General features: G+C 37.4%; 1 protein-coding gene across 1 annotated transcript in view; it reads left to right on the top strand.

The window, feature by feature from the left end:
• Positions 1–23,288, top strand: part of egf.L (epidermal growth factor L homeolog) — a 76,245-nt gene that overhangs the window by 12,680 nt on the left and 40,277 nt on the right. The window contains exons 2-13 of the mRNA XM_041590122.1: positions 1,248–1,447; positions 1,783–1,964; positions 5,333–5,563; positions 7,206–7,417; positions 8,678–8,800; positions 9,754–9,876; positions 10,687–10,809; positions 12,200–12,325; positions 12,959–13,095; positions 16,891–17,039; positions 17,931–18,035; positions 18,515–18,738. Of these exons, the coding sequence (XP_041446056.1) occupies positions 1,248–1,447; positions 1,783–1,964; positions 5,333–5,563; positions 7,206–7,417; positions 8,678–8,800; positions 9,754–9,876; positions 10,687–10,809; positions 12,200–12,325; positions 12,959–13,095; positions 16,891–17,039; positions 17,931–18,035; positions 18,515–18,738 (1,935 nt within the window). The remainder of the gene's footprint in view (positions 1–1,247; positions 1,448–1,782; positions 1,965–5,332; positions 5,564–7,205; positions 7,418–8,677; positions 8,801–9,753; positions 9,877–10,686; positions 10,810–12,199; positions 12,326–12,958; positions 13,096–16,890; positions 17,040–17,930; positions 18,036–18,514; positions 18,739–23,288) is intronic.

Here is a 23,288-nt window from a genome sequence, read left to right as displayed (position 1 = left end):
TGACCTGGACAAGCCCTCCAAAAAAACCTGGGCAGTCAAAACAGCAGCGACCCGAATTTAGGGCCCAGTTAGGGACCCAGGCAATTGCTTCATAACAGGACCAGAACTAGGGGTAGGCAGAAGAGGGGGCCACCCACTGGGCACGTACCCTTTCTGCCTGCGCTCCCCTAGTTCAGGCCTTGGAGGATATCAAATGCCAGCAATTTTAAAAATTCCCTGCGGCCTCCCTCCTGCCGCTCATCGGCACACACCTGCGCACGGTAGAGGGCGGGAATGCTCAGGAATGTCACTTGGCCTTGTGCTGTCTTAACCAAAAGGTTTATTATTCAGACCTCTTCTCTGAGCACAGCCTATACATTGCCAGGCTTCCCAGCAGATATAATACAGTAATAGCCTTTTGATATAGTTTCCAAAATGTATATTTCCCATGTGCACAGTTTATTGACACTGTTCATAGGGAATAGGGAATCATTGGAATCTGGCCCAGTTTTCCTTATGCCAAAGAGCAAAGCCTAGTTGCTTGATGAGGTACTACATTCAACTACATTCAACTACAATCACTCTGTAGCTCAGTCAGTTTGGTTTTGTAATATAATGCCTACAAATAGTATTAATGAGGATTTCCTGTAATTTCTAGTCCAGGTATGGGACCTGTTATGCAGAATGCTCGGGACCTGGAATTTCCCGGATAATGGATGTTTCCGTAGAAGTGCCCCTGAGGAAACCGAGGTAGTCAGCGAAACGCATCGGACGGCATAGGTGGACGGTGGGCTGCTTAGCTCCCACCCTGTCCCTACGTAGATAGACAGGTCTTTGCTAACGTTGGGCACTAATGGAAGGATGGGAACGAGTGGCACTGTACTGAGGCACTTTCAGAACTCACTTATGGAGAGGTGCAATTAACCTTCAATTTGGCACCACCATTCTACCATATGCTTCTTTTAATTGATCAGTGAGTGTGTGGCTTATGAGCGCTCCTCTTTTTAGTATTTTTTCAGTAAAGGTTACGTTTTAATTGTTTGTTACTTTTCACATGTATCACACTGAACTAGTTTGCGTTGAAGTGTGTGGTCGAAACTCAAAGTTACAAATATCCATTTCACTTCAACCTCTTCGTACCTTCGTGATGTTACAAGCTCCAACTTTTCATTATAATTTTTTTATTAATACAAGTGACTTTCACTGTTCCATAAATATACTCCCTATGTGCCCACATGTGTCTGTTATGCATTCATTCTGTTTTTCAGCTCTTGTACCATTCCTGATTTTTAGCCACGGCAGTGGCATTTTTAGCATTAACAGCGATGGGACCAATCTCAGGAAAGTAGTGCCCTCTGCAGGATCCACATTGCAACTAGATTTTGTGCAGCAAGAGAACAGACTGTACTGGCTTGATCAAAACAAAGGTTTTCTTCAAAGAATGTACCTGAATGGCTCAAAGCACGAGGTAACCTGGATACTGTTTTATAATTCTGGCTTCTACAACTGAGCAGATAGGAAATCCGAGGAGAGTTTAAAAAACAAACAATACAGTAAAAGAAAAATAACTATGTTAACGTGATTATTTCTGAGGTTTTTCTAAAGGCAAACTTTTTTATTTAGTCTACCTCACTATAAGTAGTACCGGTAGTTTCTTGAGTATAATTTTAGGAACAAAAATCCACTAGTACGCAGTTTATGTAAAGATAATTATTTGAACACTGATGCTGAAGAGAACAGCTATTTTGTGCAATTCTTGTCATGATCCTTGCCTCATTTAAACCCTCATATTTTGCATTCTAGAGGCTACGTGCTGTAGGAAAAGGCTCAACTGGATTCGCAATTGACTGGAAACACAATGCCATTTTCTGGGCTAACCAACACAAAGGAACAATTGAACTGACAAGCGGAAATGAAAAAAAATCTCGAGTACTTCTGAGAGGTTTATTTAATCCCATGTTCATTGCTATTGATCCTTTTGCAGGGTACCTTTAATATTACTTTTTTTCTTACATTTTACTATAAATACATTGCACAACAAAATGTAATCTGGATGCTAAATGCTAAGCATTGGTACTTTCAGATAAATAACTAAATTACATGAACTTAATTATATGTACAAAAACAGGGCAGTCTATATGAAACTATGTAATATGCCTCATTCACTTGACATGACTGCACAGTAATTCCAATTAGACAGTAGCGATCCTAGAGGGGGTGGGCCCTGGTGCGTAACACGCAGCCGGGCCCCGCCCCGCCCCCCTCCGTACGGCCGCATTTGCCCGCATTTTCAGTGGCGAACGGACTGCCGGGGGGCTCTGAGGGGGTGAGGGCCATGCTCCCCCGGTAGTTCCGCCACTGCAATTAGATCATTTTAAGGGCTTTAGGAATAACACCAGTGACATTATGTTTAAACGTTTTACTTAATTTTGCAATAGACAAGTAGTGAATAACTTGACAGCATCCAATCTAGGAATACAATAATATGTGGTATAGGAAACATTAGAAGGCTTTTCCTCTGAACAAATAAAACATAAAGAAAATAGTAAAGTAAAAATAAATACATAGTTAGGCCCATAAATCTTTGGACCGAGACAATTTTTTTTCTAATTTTGGTTCTGTACATTACCACAATGAATTTTAAATGAAACAACTCAGCTTTAATTCAGTGGGTTAAACAAAAAGATTGCATAAAGATATGAGGAACTAAAGCCTTTTTTAACACAATCATTTCATTTCAGTGGCTCAAAAGTAATTAGACAAATTAAAAAACTGAAAATAAAATGTTCATTTCTAATACTTGGTTGAAAACCCTTTGCTGGCAATGACAGCCTGAAGTCTTGAACTCATGGGCATCACCAGATTCTGGGTTTCCTCCATTTTAATGCTTTGCCAGACCTTTACTGCAGCGGCTTTCAGTTGCTGTTTTGTTTGTGGGCCTTTCTGTCCTAGTTTAGTCTTCAACATGTGAAATGCATGCTCAATTGGGTTCAGATCAGGTGAATGACTTGGCCATTCAAGAATATTCCACTTCTTTGCTTTAATAAACTCCTGGGTTGCTTTGGCTGTATGTTTTGGGTCATTGTCCATCTGTGTTATGAAACGCCTCCCAATCAATTTGACTGCATTTAGCTGGATTTGAGAAGACAGTGTCTCTGAACACCTCAGGATTCATTCGGCTGCTTCTGTCCTGTGTCACATCATGGATAAACACTAATGTCCCAGTGCCACTGGCAGCCATGCACCCCAAGTCATCACACTGCCTCCACCATGTTTTATAGATGATGTGGTATGCTTTGGATCATGAGCTGTTCCATGCCTTCTCCATACTTTTTTCTTTCCATCATTCTGGTAGAGGTTGATCTTGTTTTCATCTGTCCAAAGAATGTTTTTCCAGAACTGTGCTGGCTTTTTTAGATGTTTTTTTTTTAGCAAAGTCCAATCTAGCCTTTCTATTCTTGATGCTTATGAGTGGCTTGCACCTTGCAGTGCACCCTCTGTATTTACTTTTATGAAGTCTTCTCTTTGTGGTAGACTTGGATATATAGTGAATAAAGTACCCCCTCTTGTAAAATATAAGGATATTATAAGTTACCGAGGAGTATCATGACCATATAAAAACACAAGGCCGAAGGCCGAGTGTTTTTATACAGGTCATGGAACTCCGAGGTAACTTCTAATATCCTCATATTTTGCAACTGGGGGTACTTTATTTATTATAATACACAAGTTTCAGTGAGTCATGTGACAGAAATGACATCAGAACTCACCGTTTATAACTGATGACATCAGAACTCACTGTTTATAAGGATATAATTTACAGGATATTCATGGCTTTTGTGTATTATATAGTGAATAAAGTACCCCCTCTTGTAAAATATAAGGATATTATAAGTTACCGAGGAGATTCATGACCATATAAAAACACGAGGCCGAAGGCCGAGTGTTTTTATACAGGTCATGGAACTCCGAGGTAACTTCTAATATCCTCATATTTTACAACTGGGGGTACTTTATTTATTATAATACACAAATTTCAATGAGTCATGTGACAGAAATGACATCAGAACTCACCGTTTATAACTGATGACATCAGAACTCACCGTTTATAAGGATATAATTTACAGGATATTCATGGCTTTTGTGTATTATAGATAGTTACGCCTACCTCCTGGAGAGTGTTGTTCACTTGTTTGGCTGTTGTGGAGGGGTTTCTCTTCACCATGGAAATGATTCTACAATCACCCACCAGTGCTGTCTTCTGTGGACGTCCAGGTCTTTTTGCGTTGCTGAGTTCACCAGTGCTTTCTTTCTTTCTCAGGATGTACCAAACTGTAGATTTTGCCACTCCTAATATTGTAGCAATTTCTCGGATGAGTTTTTTTTGTTTTTGCAGATTAAGGATGGCTTGTTTCACCTGCATGGAGAGCTCCTTTGACCGCATATTGTCTTCCACATACAAGCACCCCCCTCAAATCCACTCCAGGGCTTTTATCTGCTTCATTGATAATAACATAACTAAGGGATTGCCCACACCTGCCCATGAAATAGCCTTTGAGTCAATTGTCCAATTGCTTTTAAGCCCCTGAAATGAAAGGATTGTGCTAAAAAAAGGCTTTGAATTAAAGCTGAAAGTCTGCGGTTCAACTACATAGGAGTTGTTTCATTTTAAAATTCATAAAATTCATTGTGGTAATGTACAGAACCAAAATTAGAAAAAAGTTGTCTCTGTCCAAAGATTTATGGGCCTCACTGTAAGTTCTCAAATAATTCAGTGGGTATAAAAGAAACAGAAAAGAACACCAGTGACATTAAGTTTGCAGAATGAATTATTCTTCCAGGTTTACTTATTTATAAAAGCAGCACCTTTGTTGGAAATTATTCTTGTCATTACTACATTGAAACCATATCGATTGCAGAGCCAGGGCAAGATGCTTGTTGGGACTCAAGGCAAGGATGTCTGTCTGTGCACACCATTATCTCTGCCTGGAAGAGGGCACTGTTTGGAAGAGTTAGAGGTGGGCATAAAGGAGGTGATAGGAAAGGGTGGAGAGACAAAGAGTTGGTCTAATGATGAGCTGCTAAACAGTGTTCTGCTTTGCATATTACAATACACATATTTTCTGAAATAACACCCCCACTTTTCCAAAAATAGTTGCATCTTAGGCAGCTGCCTCTGTTGCCTACATCTAGATTTGTCCATGTTCTACTGGACTGTGTTGTATATTCTCACAAACTTTGTATAAGCTCATGGGCTCACCATCGGACCTTTCATCTACTATACTGTCACTTTTGAATAAAGCTTCCCTGAACAATGGCAGATGCCTTATTTGTATTTGTTCTCTGATTTCAGACTTCTCTTCTGGTCTTGTAACAGCTCTTTGACTGTTATTCAAAAAGCAAATCTGGATGGAAATAATGTAACAGCTATTACTGAACTGAGTGGGGCACTTATAGGCCTAACACTGGACACAGATAACAGGCAAATATTTTGGGTCTTGTCTAAAATAGACAGAGATGATGCGATCATTGGCTCTTGTTCATATAACGGTGACTCTGTAATACTTATCAAGCACTTGAGACCGTAAGTTTTTTTATGCTTTTTTTTTTTTACTTATATTTTGCACAAGGAATTCAAATATTTTATGTAACCTATTACATAGATCGCCATAATAAAGGGATAGACGACAGGTATGACTACAGATCTCACAGGCAAAAAGAGCAATACTGCAGTTTGTAGTTAATTATAGAAAACTTGCTACTATTCAAGTTGCAAAACTTTTTACTTCCAGGTGCCAAGTACTAGCATTTTTGAATAATAATAACAGATAACACTTCTTATGACCTGTGACCAAATTGTACTGACACGACCTCCAGGGAATTATAACGGGTCTCAGGGGCCACTGGTCTTAGTGTTTGGGTAGGGACAAATATTTCTTTTTTTTGTGAGCTGCATTTTCTTCTTATACTGTTCATTATTCATGATGAATACATTATTCATTATTCATGATGAAAATGACTGTATTTATGTAAGTATTAGCAGCACTTTGTGGCAAACGAAACACAGTGGAATGGGATACTTTATCTCAAAACCTGTTATCCAGATAGCTCTGAATTATGAGAAGTTCATCTCCCACAGACTTTATTGTAATCAAATAATTCAAATTTTAAGAAAATGACTTCTGACAATGACTATGACTTTTTCTCTGTAATAATAAAACAGTAGCACATACATGATGGTAACTAAGCCAAATGAATCTATATTGATGAAAAAGTAATCCTTTTGGGTTTATTTGGATAGTAATCCAAATTATGGAAAGATCCATTTTGTGAAAAATCCCAGGCCCAGGATAAAAGATCCTATACCTGTATGTGTATTTGCTAACACAGCCATTTACAAATTAGTTCTTCAAGTGTATTTTAAATACCTAAACTGCATATCAAGGCCGGGATCAGACTCTTCTTCACTCAGTAGTAAAATTGCTGAAAATGGCACCAAAATAACATAAAGTCAACAGAGACTTGATGCTTTTGAATTATGCTCTATTTTCCCAGTGACACTACTGCCTTGTCTTTATTGAAGACCAAAATGCGACGCTCTAGATTTGCCAGGGGAGGGTTTGACTGCATGTGGATGCAATGCAATTTCTAAAGCTCCCTCTTGTGGGGGTTGGAACAGCAGCAAGGGTTACACATCCTGAAGGCTAGTTAAAAATTCAGGAGAATGGCCATTTGAGCCCTTAGATACACCTGAACACCCAGTTTGTGGATCAGTTAGGGGTGAATTTGTATCTGCTTTCCCATATATTTTTGGATAATTCATGTCTGCAAGTGCAGTCCTGCAGTCTAAAGGTGGTTGTATCAAATATGCTCCTTGCACTCCCATATAGTTGCACTTGGTGTTGCTCAATCCTTCCTGCCTTCCCTTCTGTATTGAGTGCTGCTGCACCTATTGACACAGGGCGAACCCTGGAGCTACTGCCCTTTGCGCCCACTGTCAATAGGGAGAGCACATTTGCACCTAAATAATTGGGTGCAGGTAACATTCTCACATTGAACCCTGGAAATGTGCACCCAGTTGCAGTCATTTTGGCAAATTATACTCAACTGTGTTAGGTATAGCGCAATGGTATTAGGCACAACAGTTCCCTTACGACTGCAATGAGCATGGTAATGTCTGTGAGATATTATGAGCTGTGTTGATATGTATATCATTTTTTTTCCAGTTCTCCAAGATATCATGTTTTGGGATTTTCTCTTCTCTATGATCATATCTATTATTCAGAGTGGAAATCTGGTTCCATAAGAATAATTAATAAATTCACAGGGAAAGACATTGTTTCTATCAGCTTAAAACCATCAATTACGGAGATTATTAACTTGAAAGTAGTACATCCAGTGAGATCATATAGTGTTTTAAATTCTTCTTCCAACAAAGGTAAGTGGACAATCTTATTGTAAGTGTACAATCATTATTGTCAATTTTATTATCTTATAATGCTGACGAGGACTTAGCTTCTCCATGGTGAGTTGAGTGACTTTTTAAACCATGTTTTATCCCCTATTTTTACTATATTAGAACTTGTTTACTTTTTTTGAATAGTTTAATATGGTTCATTCAACTGCAAGTATTTAGTTGAAGTCCATGGTCACAAGATACATGGAAATAAAAAGGCAAATTGTATTTGTTATAATTTTCTCATTAAAGGCAAGTTAATAAAGAATTGATTAGTACTGATATTAGGGCATATGTTTACTGTGCCAATTTCCATGGTCACAGCATTATGTATATTTGGCTTCAACTCCTTTTTAGGATTTATCCAGCTTGGCCCTCCTCTAAGCTTTACAAATGATGGGTGTTCAAAGTACCTGAATATTCAACAAAAGGATAGGGCTATTCAGCACTCAAAGGAGGCCAAAAATATTAGTTTAAAAAATTAAGTCTTTATTAATCATAGTTAAAATTGTAAGGGCAATTCCATAGGCCCTACGCTTTTCGTGCCTGCAAGGTATTTATTTAATCATGGGCTAAGGTACAATGGACAGGAAATTAACTTTTATACAGAAAACAACCAATCAAAAGCAATTTTGAGGGAAAAAAATTATAAAGCGAAACAGTTCTTAAAACGACAGTATCCAGTAAAAACAAATACACAAAATACAAAGTATTTAGCAAAATTAGTAAAGATATTTGATAAAAACTGTTCCATAAAAATCTCAAAGCTCAAAGTACCTCCCATTGGTACAATGCTAACCCATTTATACAAACCAGATGTACTGTATTCTAAAGCACTTCTGTAGTAGGGTTAAACGAAGTATTGTGTTAACAGAATTAAAAGTAGCACCAATCTATAACCAGCAGGTTAAAAGTAAAACAAAAGAATAAAATATGAAATGGCTATATGAACACCTTTAACATCAAAAACTTGAAACTGGGTTGCTATAAAGAAATACAAACACACACTACACTCACACATAAAGCAATATTTTTTTCTTCTTTATTGTACCCTTCTGTTTTTCATTTACAAATAAAAGGTGAATTAATTATATGTTTTTGTTATCTCCCCTATGTGTTGTCTTGCTTCTAAGCTGTACATGTACAAGTTCTTTACTTACTTCCAAGCAAACTTTATTCTGTAGCCATTTCCATATCATTAGCCATTGTTATAATTGATTCTTCGTTATTAATGTCCTATAGGACCAGAGTCATGCTTCATCGCCAAAAAACACTGTACAGAAACATGTGAAATAGATGCAGTGAAGGAGAAGTGCCATTGTATGCATGGTTTTGTCCTCAGTTCAGATGGGCGTCACTGTGAAGGTAAAGAGAATATTTAAGATTAAACTGGTAAACAAAAAAAGAAAGTGTTTGTATTTTCATAAACAATATAGATCGCTCATTCAATAACAGTAATGTTGGAAATCGACTATAGTTTTGGGAAAAGCCATAGCCATGTTCACTTCTTGCATATTTCTTAGCTCACATGTTTGAGTTTTTTGGTTTAAATAAAATAGTTTTTCAGATGTCTATATGCAAATAAAAGCAGGCAAGAGAGAAAAACCGCACCAACAGGTCTTTATACAAAAATAGAAAACCTTTTATTCAACGTTTCGGCTCGACCCCTGGAGCCGTCTTCAGGAAAAAAAAAAAAAAAAAAAAAGCAAAGCAAATAAAAAGCATATATAATTTAGTACTTTTTTGTTTTATCTACTCTGCCTGTAAGGCCAGTGGCACACACACAGCATTTTCTGGTGGAAGTTTATCTGCTCTTGTCGTAAACTATGCAGAAATTGTCGCCATCAACCGATTCGCCACAATCCACGCTACCTCGCCAGGTGCCAATTCGTTACCACTATGCTAATTCACTAAAGTTGCGTCTCAGCAGGCGAACGCATCTTAGTGAATTTGTGGAGTAACGACCCTTCGCCAGATCGAAAAGCCACCTTGCAATAGGGTACGAACGAACACAAGCGACGGACTCGTTGTCCTCTACGCCTGTTAGCGAATTGGCGATGTCCCTGCGGATGAGATTTCTGATGAATTTTCGCTAGCGTTGGACACTTCACCCTTTAGTGAATATGCCCCAATGTGTGTGCCATTGGCTTAAGACAATTGTTAGTCATTTACTAGTTTTGGAGGATATAGTTTATACTGAAATCCTAGTTATGTTTCCAACAGTCAGAGATGGTTCCAATTTAACTAACACTAAAAACAAAATATGAATGTGCTAAGCAGTAAATAAGGAATTTTCTTTCTGCTATTTAATCTGGCAGATATAAATGAATGTGCCTTATGGAATCACGGGTGTACTCTTGGCTGTGAAAATATCCCAGGTTCCTACTTCTGTACCTGCCCAGAAGGCTATGTTTTACTTCCAGACAATAAGGCATGCCATGGTAAGTATTGGATAATTAAATATCATGGGTTATCAGGACATTTAATTAACCAGAAGCCCACTGCAAAGTGACTTTAAAAAAAAATTCCAGATGGAGGCCAAATAATACTACCATACCACAGGGCTCATTTACATTCATTAAAACAGCAAAGATAGTGTAGAGTGGTCAGTAAGCCAGCAAAAGCCAGCAATAATGTTTTGTCATTTTTATATTCACTCCAATCCAATGATTATTTGGAGGATTCCTCAATTCCTGAAGCAAAGTATAAAATTAAGGCAAAATACACAATTTCACTTATTTGTCACTTGATGACAGACATAAAAGGCTGTGTCATCAAGTACAGTGCCGAATAAATTAGTGATATGACGGCTGCTCAGCACTGCATTAAGCAATTAAATGTTGTTGGAATGCTTGGGACCTGGGGTTTTCTGGATAATGGATCTTTCCGTGATTTAGATCTTCATACCATAGTTCTACTAGAAAATCATGTAAACATTAAATAAACCCAATAGGCTGGTTTTGCTTCCATTAAGGATTAATTATATCTTAGTTCGGACCAAGTACAAGGTACTTTTTTATTATTACAGAGAAAAAGGAAAAATATTTTTTTAAAATTGGACTATTTGGGTAAAATTGAATCTAAGATGAAATTTACATAATTTGGAGTTTTGTGGATAACTGGGTTTCGGATAACGGATCCCATACCTGTAGTTAGTTTCAGAAAAGTATATATTAGTGTAAATCAATCTACTCCATGCCTTGCAAAGCATTTAATGCAGACAGGTAATATGCTTTGTTTATTTGAATCAGATGAAACTCCTTGCCTGCCAGAGCACATAGGATGTAGCTATGGCTGTGTACAAACAGTTAAAGGGCCCATGTGTACCTGTCCAGAAGGATCAGTGCTCTCTGAAGATGGGAAGTCATGCACAGGTATATATCATTCTATACTAAGGGGCAAATTCATTAACCTCTGAAAAATCGCCAGTGATGGCTCTGCTCACAGCGCAACACTTCGCCAGGTGTAGATTCGCCAGGTCAATTATAATTCACTAAAATCCAAAGTTGTGTCCAGGGCGCTGAACGATGGCAAAGTTGCGCTAGCATTACTGCGCCAAGCAAATCGAAGTTGCGCTAGCGTTTCCTAATTTGCATATGGCGGGAAGTTAAAGTACAATGGACGGATATGTTGCAGCAAATACATTACACTACACCTTAATAGAATAAAAAAAAATTTACGCTCTTTTGCAGCCTATCTCCCTGAAAAAGGAAAAGACACTAGCATTTTATGGGACTTTTTCAACTATTTTTTTAGGAACTCCTATCTACTCTATTGCACTTGGCCTGGTCTGAAGTGGCGAAGGCAAGGGCGCAAGAGGTAACCTTCAGTAAAATCCGCATCTTGCATAGTTAAGTCCATTCAGGGAGTTAGGGAGTGAAGTACCGCTAGAGTCGATCTCCTTCAATAGCGAAGTTACGCTGGCGACCATTAGTAAATTGGCGAAGTTCCAAAATGACGTCACGCTGGCAAATTTTCGCCAGCATTAGTCACTTCACCCTTTTGTAAACTTGCCCCTGAGTGTCCCTAAAGTTCTTAACATCTGACTGTTCAGTTTCTTAGAGCTCCACAAAATACATGAATTATCATTTTTGATTTTGCATCAATGCTCTGGACTTATTCACAACTACTTTTCTATTGAGCCCTAACAACTCAAGTCGACTGCTTTAAGTGTTGCTTGATTTCGTACATATGTTCTGTTATTGTTTGTGTTGTTTTTGACTTTGTAAACGTTTATGCTGTGATCACTGTAAGACTGATTCAATATGATAAACAAGGTGAACAAAATGACCTGCATGCCAGCAGCCCAATCTTCTTATTGGCTGTTGTTTGGATTAACCATGTGAAAATTCAGCCTGTATGTGGTACTGTTTTTCTGGGTCCAGCAGTCCATAGTAACCAACAATCAGATGATAGCTTTTATTGGAATAGTGCAGTTAGCATAATGTAAGTAAATATCTTAATAATTGCAGTAGGTTACCAGACTCCTCCAAATGTTTATCCTGGTACTGTACAACCCCCTTACATTTTGCCTTATGTGCAGTAGCAAATAGTGTGACTGCACACTCCTACAGAACTGGGCTAATTAAAATCCTAATATTGGTATGATTATGAAAACTATACTTACATATGCCAATCAAATGCTGCATAATGTAAATAAATTCAAAGCAAAATGACTAAGCTACTTGAAATGACAATGCAGTAGTTATATTGATGGCTTATTGATTTTCACTGAAGTGAATCTAACAGAGAGTTTATTTTCAGGGTGCACCTCCCCGGATAATGGTGGATGCAGCCATATTTGCATAATATCAGGACCTGGGACATGGCAATGTGACTGCTTTGCAGGGTACTACCTACAGATGGACAGAAAACGATGTTTGGCCTCAGGTCAGCAACATTTTTAACTTGTTTCCTATGCACATATCGGGTCAGAAAACATTCCATAAATATTAAAAATACTACCCGTTCATGACATTGTCCTTTTTTACGCATTATTAAGTGGTGCTTGAGCTGTATAGGCATTATTGTTCTACCAGTATTTTCAGGTGACAATAACATGACAGATGCATGAGCAAAACTTCAGTCCATTGACATGAGAGCAATGAAGGATGAATTGGGCCTAAAATAGCCTTCTAAACTGCAATTTATATGCTGTCAATGCTTCAGCTACTCTATTATAATCGTCATATTCAGGACCATGTGTATCCAGACCTGCTTCCTTGTACCCAGGGTGTTACAATCTAATATTTTGCCTTGTTGCCCTATTGCTTCTATATAGTCAGGATTTATTAACTCAAAACCAAGAATCCAAACAGCTGATGATTTACAGGAACATCTAAGTGTTCATGGTCAGAGTTGGAAGAACAAACTTCTCTAATTCATTAGTATGTGAGGCCTCCAAGTGCTCTGCTGCCTCATGAAACCCACAAAACAATTTCAGTTTTAAAAATACAATAAAAAAAAAGTTTGATGACGGTTTAATCTATAATACTAACTTCTGGAAATGTTTCTTAAGTACAGGTCCTCGGCCATATTTAATGTTTGCGAATGTCCATGACATCAGACGAATTAACTTCGATGGAACCAATTATGAAAGTATACTCGACTCACAGATTGGTAGAGTGTTTGCTCTGGACTATGACCCAGTTGAACACAGGGTAATGTATTATTTGCACCAATTTTATTTTTTTGCTGGTGATAGAACATATGTGAAAATGACATAAGTTAAATTTAAGGGCTGTATGGCTGGTCTAGACTATGGCTATTTAAACACAGCTTATCCAGCGACCTAATATCCAGAAAGTTCTGAATTACAGGGAAGCAATTTCCCATAATGTCCATTTTAAGCAAATTATTCTATGTTTCCTTTTTTTCTGTAACAATAAAAAATGACCTTGTACTTGATGGAAACTAAGCTGTATGAATCCATATTGGTAGAAAAACAAGCCTATTGGGCTTCCTTAATGTTTGCCAGTAATTACAGAAAAATCTGTTATCTGGGAAACCCCAGGTCCCATACCTGTACTAAGTATGCAGCTGTTTGGAAGTCAATTAAAACATGTAATAGGAATGTACATTCTTTTTACTAAATAGTAAATAAGAAATAAACAAGCAGATTGCAAAAGTAGCCAATCTTTTTTGAACTCTTCTTATTTGGATGGATACTATTTGGATTAAGGGCTTATGTTAACTGGCAAACAAATTACATTTTAGTCCCACTGGAAGTGGGTTGCAAAAGCAATGGGGATTCAAGTGGGTAAAACCCCTACACTCTGCACTTAGTTATGGTGGTGGACAAGGAGAAGGCCCTAAACAATTTTTACCTTAAAGGGGTTTTTAAACCCAAGAAACGAACGCATATAAACTTACTTAGAGTGCTTTGATGAGCACTTTTGCATTGATTTTCTATTATTTAAAATTTCTAGCAGTCCTGGACAGCTAATAGCAGGCTTTTAGCTCAACAGGTCTCTCAACAGGTTTCTCTCTTTAGGGTAAACTGACTATATAGGAGATGCATAGAAAGTAAATATACAATATCCAGGACACTCTGACCTTCAAATAGAGCTTTTGAGCTGAAAATCTGACTCACTGTTCAAGCAGATTCACTGTCAGGCATGCAGAACATTCCACTAGTGCAAACACAACCCCAGTTGTCATGGACACACATCCCTTTCCAGAACTTTGCACCACCTTCCAGTCCTAGCAGTCTGGCATACGCTATATGCTCCTCTGCCCTACTACAGATAGGAATTTCCTTGTCCCTGCTTGAGGGTGTATCCCCTTACCACAAAACTTCCACCTCTAGGCCACTACCTCCTCGTCGGGGTTTGGGCTACCCATTCTAGCTAACATGTTTAAGGGGCCGATTCACTAACTTCGAGTGAAGGATTCGAAGTAAAAAAACGTCGAATTTCGAGTAGTTTTTTGTGCTCCTCGACTATGGAATTGGCGTAAATTCGTCTGAGTAGAATGATTTGAATAGATCGATCGCAAAAACGCTGCGACTATTCGCCATTCGATAGTCGAAGTACTGGATCGAGCGCAAAAACGCTGCGACTATTCGCCCATTCGATAGTCGAAGTACTGTCTCTTTTAAAAATACTTTGACTGCCTACTTCGCCACCTAAAACCTACCGAATTGCTTTAAAAGCCTATGGGAAAGTCCCATAGGCTTGTTTTCCAAGTTTTTGATCGAATAAAAAGGCATTCGATCGAATGAAAATCCTTTGAGCGAATATTCGATTGAGCGCCTATTCGCCTGGAGAATATTCGCCAATTCGACTATTCGCCAGCGCGTAAATTCGCCCGAATTGTCTATTCGATTCTATTCGATTCTATTCCCCAGTCGAATTTCGAGGGATTTAACCCCTCGAAATTCGACCCTTGATGAATTTGCTCCTAACTGAAGCACCTAGTACTTCTCACTAGAACAGGGTTGTCCAAACTTTTTTCACCATGGGCCATATGCGATAAAATACACAAACAGCCGGGCCACTCACTCGAGGTGAAGTACGTATTGCCTCACCTGGTTTATGAATTCACCATCTGAAAAAGCCTTCCCATGCTGGGCAATGAGTTGAGCCACCTCATAGCTGGCTATTGTGGCTGTTAGCAGCCTGCCAGCCCAGAGCTGATTGTTAGGTAAGTACAGGAGACAGCGAGGCTGCATAAAGGTTTGTTTCACTGCTCCACACACTCAGTACAAAGTGCAGGGGAAGGGGGTTTTTCTCGGCATCTCAGTCTCAGAGTACTGTAAGTTACCACTCTTTGCTTTAAATCTTAATAACAGCTCACGGGACACTTCATGGGTGCCAATTTACCATGGGCAGGAAGTCTTGAAACAGAGCCTGTCACTGTGGGGGCCATATTCTGCTATATTTTTGGATTTTGCTGCGGGCCAATTAAAAATGGATTGCGGGCCGCAGTTGGCCCGCGGGCCGTAGTTTGGACACCCTTGCACAAGAAGACTCTCTCTCTCTACTTGTACCTGTCCAGCCACTGTCAGGATGAAGAAAAACCCCGCCCTGGATGTGTCCTTACCCGTTGCACTCTATCCCCTCTAATGACTTGTGTCTGAATTACAGTTTAATTTACCATACCTTAACACTATAACACATTAAAACTATTCCCACTACTTTTGTTTTAACATACATGAAATTAAACATGTTCACTTCACATCATTCACACACATTCAATTTAGTGACATTCACGGCAATTACCTGGTCTACCTCCTTACAAAGTGTTCAGAGGCTGCTCACACTGAATACACTTACCAATTCATTTTATATGTACAGGTATAGGATCCCTTATCCGGAAACCCGATATCCAGAAAGCTCCGAATTACGGAATGGCTCTCTCCCATAGACTCCATTTTATCCAAATAATCCAAATTTTTAAAAATGATTTCCTTTTTCTCTGTAATAATAAAGCAGTAGCTTGTACTTGATCCCAACTAAGATATAATTAATCCTTATTGGAAGCAAAACCAGCCTATTGGGTTTATTTCATGTTTAAATTAATTTCTAGTAGACTTAAGGTATGCAGACCCAAATTATGGAAAAACCCGTTATCCGGAAAACCCCAGGTCCCGAGCATTCTGGATAACAGGTCCCATACCTGTATAGATCCCCTTTAAATTTAGTGTGTAGTTGTAAAGTTTAAACACAAGAGGGTGCTCTGACCTAGTGATACCATACTTTAGTCTATACATTATTACTACAGGCTACAGGTACAATACATACATCAGATTTCTAGATGTGTTCAAATAATCTTCTTCTGCATCAAGTAAAATTGTGAAGCACTTAAAATAAGTGATTTTAAATATTTTCTTGTTAGTTATAATCCATTCTCTTCTTTTGTAAAATTGACCGCAATGATACAAATGAAACAAAGGCACCAAGGGGCAGATTTATTAAGTTTTGAGCAGTGTTTTCCACCAAAATTTGCATTTTCGAGGTTTCTTTTTGGTCAAAACCCATTTTTGGTTAAAAAAAAAACCCTCACATTTTTAAAGTGTTATTATACTCGACCCTGGAAATAGCTCAAATCCAAAAATACTTAATCTAAAACCAGTTGTGATCATATAGGATTCAATGGCAGAGGTCCATTGAACCATTTGAGGATGTTAATAGCCTTCATGATGTTGATTGGCATGCTGTTGATGTTGATGATGGGCATGGGTTAAGGGATTTTTATATAGTTAGTGCTGTTGCTTTGTTATTATATTATTTGCAAAAAAATCATATCAGTTAATTCCAGAAGATATATGTATTTATTCAGTATGCCACAGAGACTAAGCTTCTGCAAAGATGAATGGCTAATATCAAATATTTTAAATTAAATATAAATCTTCTATCTATTTTTCTGCAAAGCAATGTTCTACACATTCCATAGGAGATTTCGAAACCAACTCAGTTGTCACATTTTATGTGTCTGGGCAATTTTATTCTCAGATATACTTTGCACACACAGCTCTGAAGTGTATAGAAAGTGCAAACATGGATGGCAGTGACCGGAGAAAAATCATTTCTGGAGGCCTGAGTGTACTGGAGGGTCTGACTGTTGACGCAATTAATAGAAAACTGTACTGGACAGACAGAGGGTATGTATTATTTACCACTAAATCTGCAGACATACATTATATAAGTATTGTTCCTGATGTGCAGGTTTTTTTCCTAATTTCTTCCAACCATCATATGTTCTTTAAGCGCAGATACATTTTTGCTCTCTCCCTTTCTACGTGCATGCTGATGTTATTTACCACTCTCTTTTGTTCTATCTCTATATATATGTTATTTAACCATAAATTAGACATGCATACAATATTTCCCATCAATAAGTTAATAAGTAACTCATACCAACCAATCACCAAGTGGTCACCTGTTTTAAAAGAAAACATCTAATAGATGATTTCTATTCTAATAGAATCCATTTTTCTGGGGACCCATTATCCAAAAAGCTCTGGATTAAAGGAAGGCCATCTCCCATTTTTAAGCAGATAATTCAAATTTTTTAAAAATTATTGTTCTTGATGGTAACTAAGTTGCATGAATCCATATTGGATCAAAACAATCCTGTTGGGTTTATGTAATGTATAAAGGATTTTTAGTAGACTTAAAGGAACAGTAACGCCAAAAAATAAAAGCATTTTATAGTAATTAAAACATAAAGTACTGTTACCCTGCATTGGTAAAAGGTATGTGTTTGCTTTAGTAAGACAACTTTAACTAGTATAAATAGGCTTCTGTGTAGCCAGTGTTAATTAAAACCACTTTAATTTTTTTGGTATTACTGTTCCTTTCAGATACGGAAATTCAAATTATGGAAAGATTCCTTAATCGTAAAGCCCCAGGTCCTAAGCATTCCAGATAATAGGTCCTATACCTGTGTTTCATTGAATGCGCCTTTACCTTTAGATTTCCTTTTTTAGTTCTATTCATTTGTTTACTTCCTCCATACATACAACTTAATTGTGTTTTCTTTGACACATCAGAAAATCATGCATTGAAAGCAGCGATTTAAATGGGGAAAACTGGAACATTCTCATTCAAGAAAATAACATTCAACCAAGAGGAATTTGCGTTCATCCACTGGCTAAGTAAGAACTATAACAGTTGAACTGTAAATTCATTGTGCACTGCAAATTCATTGTGCACTGTAACTTCGCTTATTAAACCACTGGTTTTCCTTGAAAATGGACATATAAGTGACCCTTTTAGGGGTTCATTTATCAAAAGTCAAATTTAAGAGATATGTGAGCTCGAAAATGAACTTGAATGAACTCACAACTCTAATGGGTTTTTTAGTTTAAGAAAAAACTCGAATGTAAAAAACTCAAATCAGTGAATTCGGTAGAAAAAAACTTGAATAGCTCAAATTGACTTTAAGAGTGAAACCCACCAAAAATAAAACCCCCAAACATCATGCTGCAACCTAAAAAACAAGAAGATAATAAAACTGTGGTATAAGCAAGATTGCCAGTAACAGATCCAAAATAAAATATATATCTAAATGGACTATATTTGCAATGACTACTGCAAAATAATATACCTCTCTATGGATTTTTTTATGTTAAAGGAAATTATTTTGGACTGATGTAGGAGCCAACCCTCACATAGAGAGTTCAAATTTAGAAGGATTGGAAAGAGTGGTTATAATCAGTAAGGACCTGATCTGGCCCAGTGGGATTACAGTCGACCACCTCACTGATACGATTTATTGGTGTGATGCTAAAAAATCTATTATCGAGTCAGCTCATCTGGATGGTACAAATCGGCAGTCATTTTCCCAGAATGATGTAGGTGAGCTTTTGGGGTAATACCTGTAGTTTACAACGTGTCATTAAAGTTTCTGCAATATGCTATTTCTATAAATCTTTATACAAAATATGTATCTTTAACTAAGCTTCCACCCTAAAACATTTTATTTTTGCATAATGAATTAAAATTCCAACCAATATGTACTCGTGAATGTAATTGCTTTTCAAAGAAGTATCGGTCTGTTTACATTCTCAGCACTGCTGGCTCTGACTCCTGAAATAATGTTGTAAGCCAGCTGATTTAAAAGACCTGGAGGAGAACTTTGCTACATTGTTAAAAGAGTCAGACCCAAAAAATAGAAACCATCTTTTTTTTTTTTATTTATTCAGAATTGTTTGTTTGCAGTTTCCTGGCAGAAAGAATAACAAGGAGAATAATATTTAACAGTAACATCTATTAAATGGGTGGTTCACCTTTAGGTTAACTTTTAGTATGTAATAGAATGGCGAATTCTAAGCATCTTTTCAATTGGTCTTCATTGTTTATTTTTTATTGTATTTTAATTATGTGCCTTCATCTTCTTCTGACTTTTTCTTTTCCAAATAGGGTCACTGACCCCATCTAAAAAACAAATGCTCTGTAAAGCTACAGATGTATTGTTATTGCTAGTTTTGATTACTCATATTTTTATTCAGACCCTCTCATATTCCAGTCTCTTATTCAAATCAGTGCATGGTCGCTAGGGGAATTTGGACCCTAACATCCACATTGCTGAATTTGCAAGCCAGAGAGCTGCTGGATAAAAAGCTGAATAACTCAAAAACCATGAATAATAAAAAATGAAAACCAATTGCAAATTGTCTCAAAATATCACTCTCTGCATCATATTAAAAGTTAATTTAAATGTGAACAAACCCTTTAAATGGGTGGTTCACCTTTAAAGGCGAAGGAAAGCTATGGAGGCCATATAGATTAGTTGCAATAGTGCAAGCTAGAATGCTATATTTATTCTTTAGAATAAAAAGCTCTAGAAGCTCTCTGTTTGTTTAGGATAGCAGCTGCAGTATTAGCTTGGTGTGACATCACTTCTTCTTGAGTCTTTCCCTGCTCACTCATAGCTCTGGGCTCAGATTACAGCAGAAGGGGGGGGGAGGAGCAAATTGAGCATGCTCAAGCCCCGGGCAAGGAGGTTTAAGCTAAAGACAGGAAGTCTGATCCAGAAGTCCATGTGTACACAATAGAAGGAAAGAAATGCAGTGTTTCTTTTGACAGAGGACTCAGAGCAACATTACTCATAACTTTTCAATTGGCTTCCATTTTTTTTTTTATAGTTTTATAGTTATTTGCCTTTTTCTTCTGACTCTTTGCAGCTTTCAAATGGGCATCCCTGACTCCTTTCTAAAAAACAAATGCTCTGTAAGCCTACTAATGTTTTGTTATTGTTACTTTTTCTTACTGATCCTTCTACTCAGGCCTATTCATATTCCAGTCTCTTATTCAAATCAATGCATGGTTGCTAGGGTAATTTGGACCCTAGTTACCACATTGTTTAAGATGCAAATTGAAGAGCTGCTGAATCAATGGCTAAATAACTCAAAAACTACAGATAATAAAAAATGAAAACCAATTGCAAAGTGTCTTAGAATATCACTCTCTACGTCATACTAAAAGTTGTCTCAGAGGTGAACAACCCCTTAAAGAAATGTAGATAAAAGCACAAAAGAAATATTTAACTGTGCAACAATAATTTGTTACATATTTTTCTTAACTATTTTGAATTGCTTCAACCATTTGAATTATGAAACTAAACTGGTCAATAAACCCTAATTTTGTTACTAGGTACATACCTACACATGTGAAAATGGTCTTCAACTGCAATCCACATTCATCATAACTTAATACAGAATGGCTAAACAGGACTTGTAGCTGAAAGCAGCTGCAGAGATGGAATTTGTAGATACATAAATTCATAGCAATAGAAAAAGCGAGTGGTGAAAGGGATGATTCAAGGCAGCACATGAAAAGAACGACAAGATGGTTTCATTGTTTGCTTGCAGTGATAACTTACTATAGCAGCTGTCTCTAGCGCAGAGGCGTTGGGACAGAGAAAGGCAGAGGGTTTAGCAATGGCTGAAACTGCAAGAGAGAGACTGCAAGAAACAATGAAAAATACTAAAATATAAAAACAGACTGGACATATAACTAGTGATGGGCGAATTTCTCCCATTTTGCTTCGCCGGAAAATATCGAAATTCACAAAACTGTGAAAAATTAGCAAAATTTGAAAATTGACACCAGCGTCAATTTTAATGCCAGCGTTAAAGTCAGTGGGCGTCCAAATAGCGCTGATGTGTGATGGTTTTGACGCGAGCAACTTTTCCTGTGTGCGTCCAAATTTTTTTTGACACCGGCAGATTTCTCTCCGGTGAATTCCGTGAATTTCTTTGCCGGCGGCGAAACGTGGAAATTCGCTGCAAATTCGTGCCTGCCGAATTTATTCATCCATCACTACATATGACAGATAATTAAAGCTGGTAACACAAACGGCAGTTGGGCTATACAATTGTCTACAGCTGAAAATGGAAATGACCCAAGTGAATGGAACAATGGCAGAGATGCCATACATGTGTATGACCAGTGATATAATATCTGTACCTTATTACACACATCCAGCCGTTTGGTCATATAGAGGATAACTCAGTCTATGGTCAGTGTGTAGTATTTTTATTATGTAACTGGAGATAATTCCATTGTTTTACATTAATAAAAGGCAGTCTTATTCCTACACTCACCTCTCATGCTACAGCTTGTGAAGATTTCTGCTCCCAAGGTTTAATATTCATGAACAATCTCATTCATTATTTATAATGTTTCCTATAATTATAATTATTAGTTTTAATTGTCCAGTCATGAGAGTCCTCTGGTACTCTTTCAGCAACATCAGTAACATCATTTTGCTCATAACATGCCATTGCCTATACAAATATTACAAACTGTTACAACTTTTAGTGGTTTCTGCGATATCAGCAATTTAGACAGTTTTTAACTGTTAATAACAGGCTTTTGTTTGTGAAACCCCTTTTGAAAGCCAATGTCAGTTAACCCTAGAGTCATTAATACTCTGAAAGAAAGCTAGCTGTTACTCTGGAAGTCTAGTAGTAGCAGTCTAAAACTGCCAAAATATAAAAAAAACACTAAAAATAGAAAATGTATTAAGGTTATACGACATATATAAATACATGATAATGATAAGCTGTGAATGTTAAATATCCAGCATTCTGTAACAATGGAATTATTAAAAAATAGATTAATCATCTAAATGACCCCATCATGGGAAACTCCTGTGACAACTTTAAAGGCCTGGATCATTAAAACTACAGAGATGCTAAATGTTTATGCTAGTTCAGTATGTTCATTATATAAAATATGGCATTTCTAACCATATATTCATTTTTAGGTTTTAGTTCTCCTTTAACTAATAAGCCAAAAAAAAAAGAGAAGTAGTCACCCCATCTCTTCTCTTTTTTTTGGCTTATTGGTGTATTAGTAATCACACCTCACATACTCTGGTGTAACAAGAGATATAGAAGTTAACTACAAGAAAATGTTTTTGTTTTTCTCCTTTAACTAGGTAACGAAATTAGTTCTCTATATGTTACTCTTACTCTAAGTTCTTGCTTCTTTATTCTTATGGCCTTTAAGGTGATACCAACACTTCTAAACTATTCACACCATTGTATTCCTGGCTAAGAATACTTCTAAATTGTACAGTTATATACTGTATATATATATAACCATAGGGTTCGTTTCTGTCAAATATTAAGTGCTGCAAGTACTTGAAAAGTAAAGAGCTGATAATACACTTCTATAGTTTTGCAGTTCTGGATCTTTCTCTGCATTTCTCATATTAATAACCCTGAGAAAGCCCACAAAGTATAGATAACACAAGCCTATATGTATGTTGGTTGAAATTCCCATTTCCACACTGCCAGATACATTAGTCAACTTTGCTGACCTCTCTGACACTGTTCTGCTAACATTGCTGATCCTGCTCACACATGTTTAACCCTTCCCACATCCACCTTCCCTTGTATCTAGGTTTGGTTTATTTGCCTTAAAAGGATTCTGTCATGCGGAAAATAATGTTTTTTTTTACAAAGTGAATCAGTTAACAGTGCTCCTGGCAGAATTCTGCATTGTAATTTTTTTTTAAAAGAGCAAATACCGGTACATATTTTTTTTATTTTATTTTAAAATCTGAAATTCGGCTAGACATGTTGTTAGTTTCCCAGGTGCCCTCATCCATGTGACTTGTGCGCTGATAAACTTTTGTCACTTTTTACTGCTGCACTGCAAGTTGGAGTGATATCACCCCCCTACTCCATCCCAGCAGCCTATCAAAATAACTATGGGAAGGTAACCAGATAACTCCCTGACACCTGCATTATTAGAAATGCTCCGATGATATGAAAACAACACTCAGTAGTAAAAATCCAAGTCTGGCTAACCCAAGCCACTACTTCTTCAGTTACATTTGGTAGGTGAAACGGAAGCCTATCTGAAAGCAGTTCCAATGTGCTGTGCTGGCTCTT

This window comes from Xenopus laevis, chromosome 1L (assembly GCF_017654675.1).
Source record: "Xenopus laevis strain J_2021 chromosome 1L, Xenopus_laevis_v10.1, whole genome shotgun sequence".
Taxonomy (NCBI): Eukaryota; Metazoa; Chordata; class Amphibia; order Anura; family Pipidae; genus Xenopus; species Xenopus laevis.
This window is presented reverse-complemented; position numbering and strand designations above follow the sequence as displayed.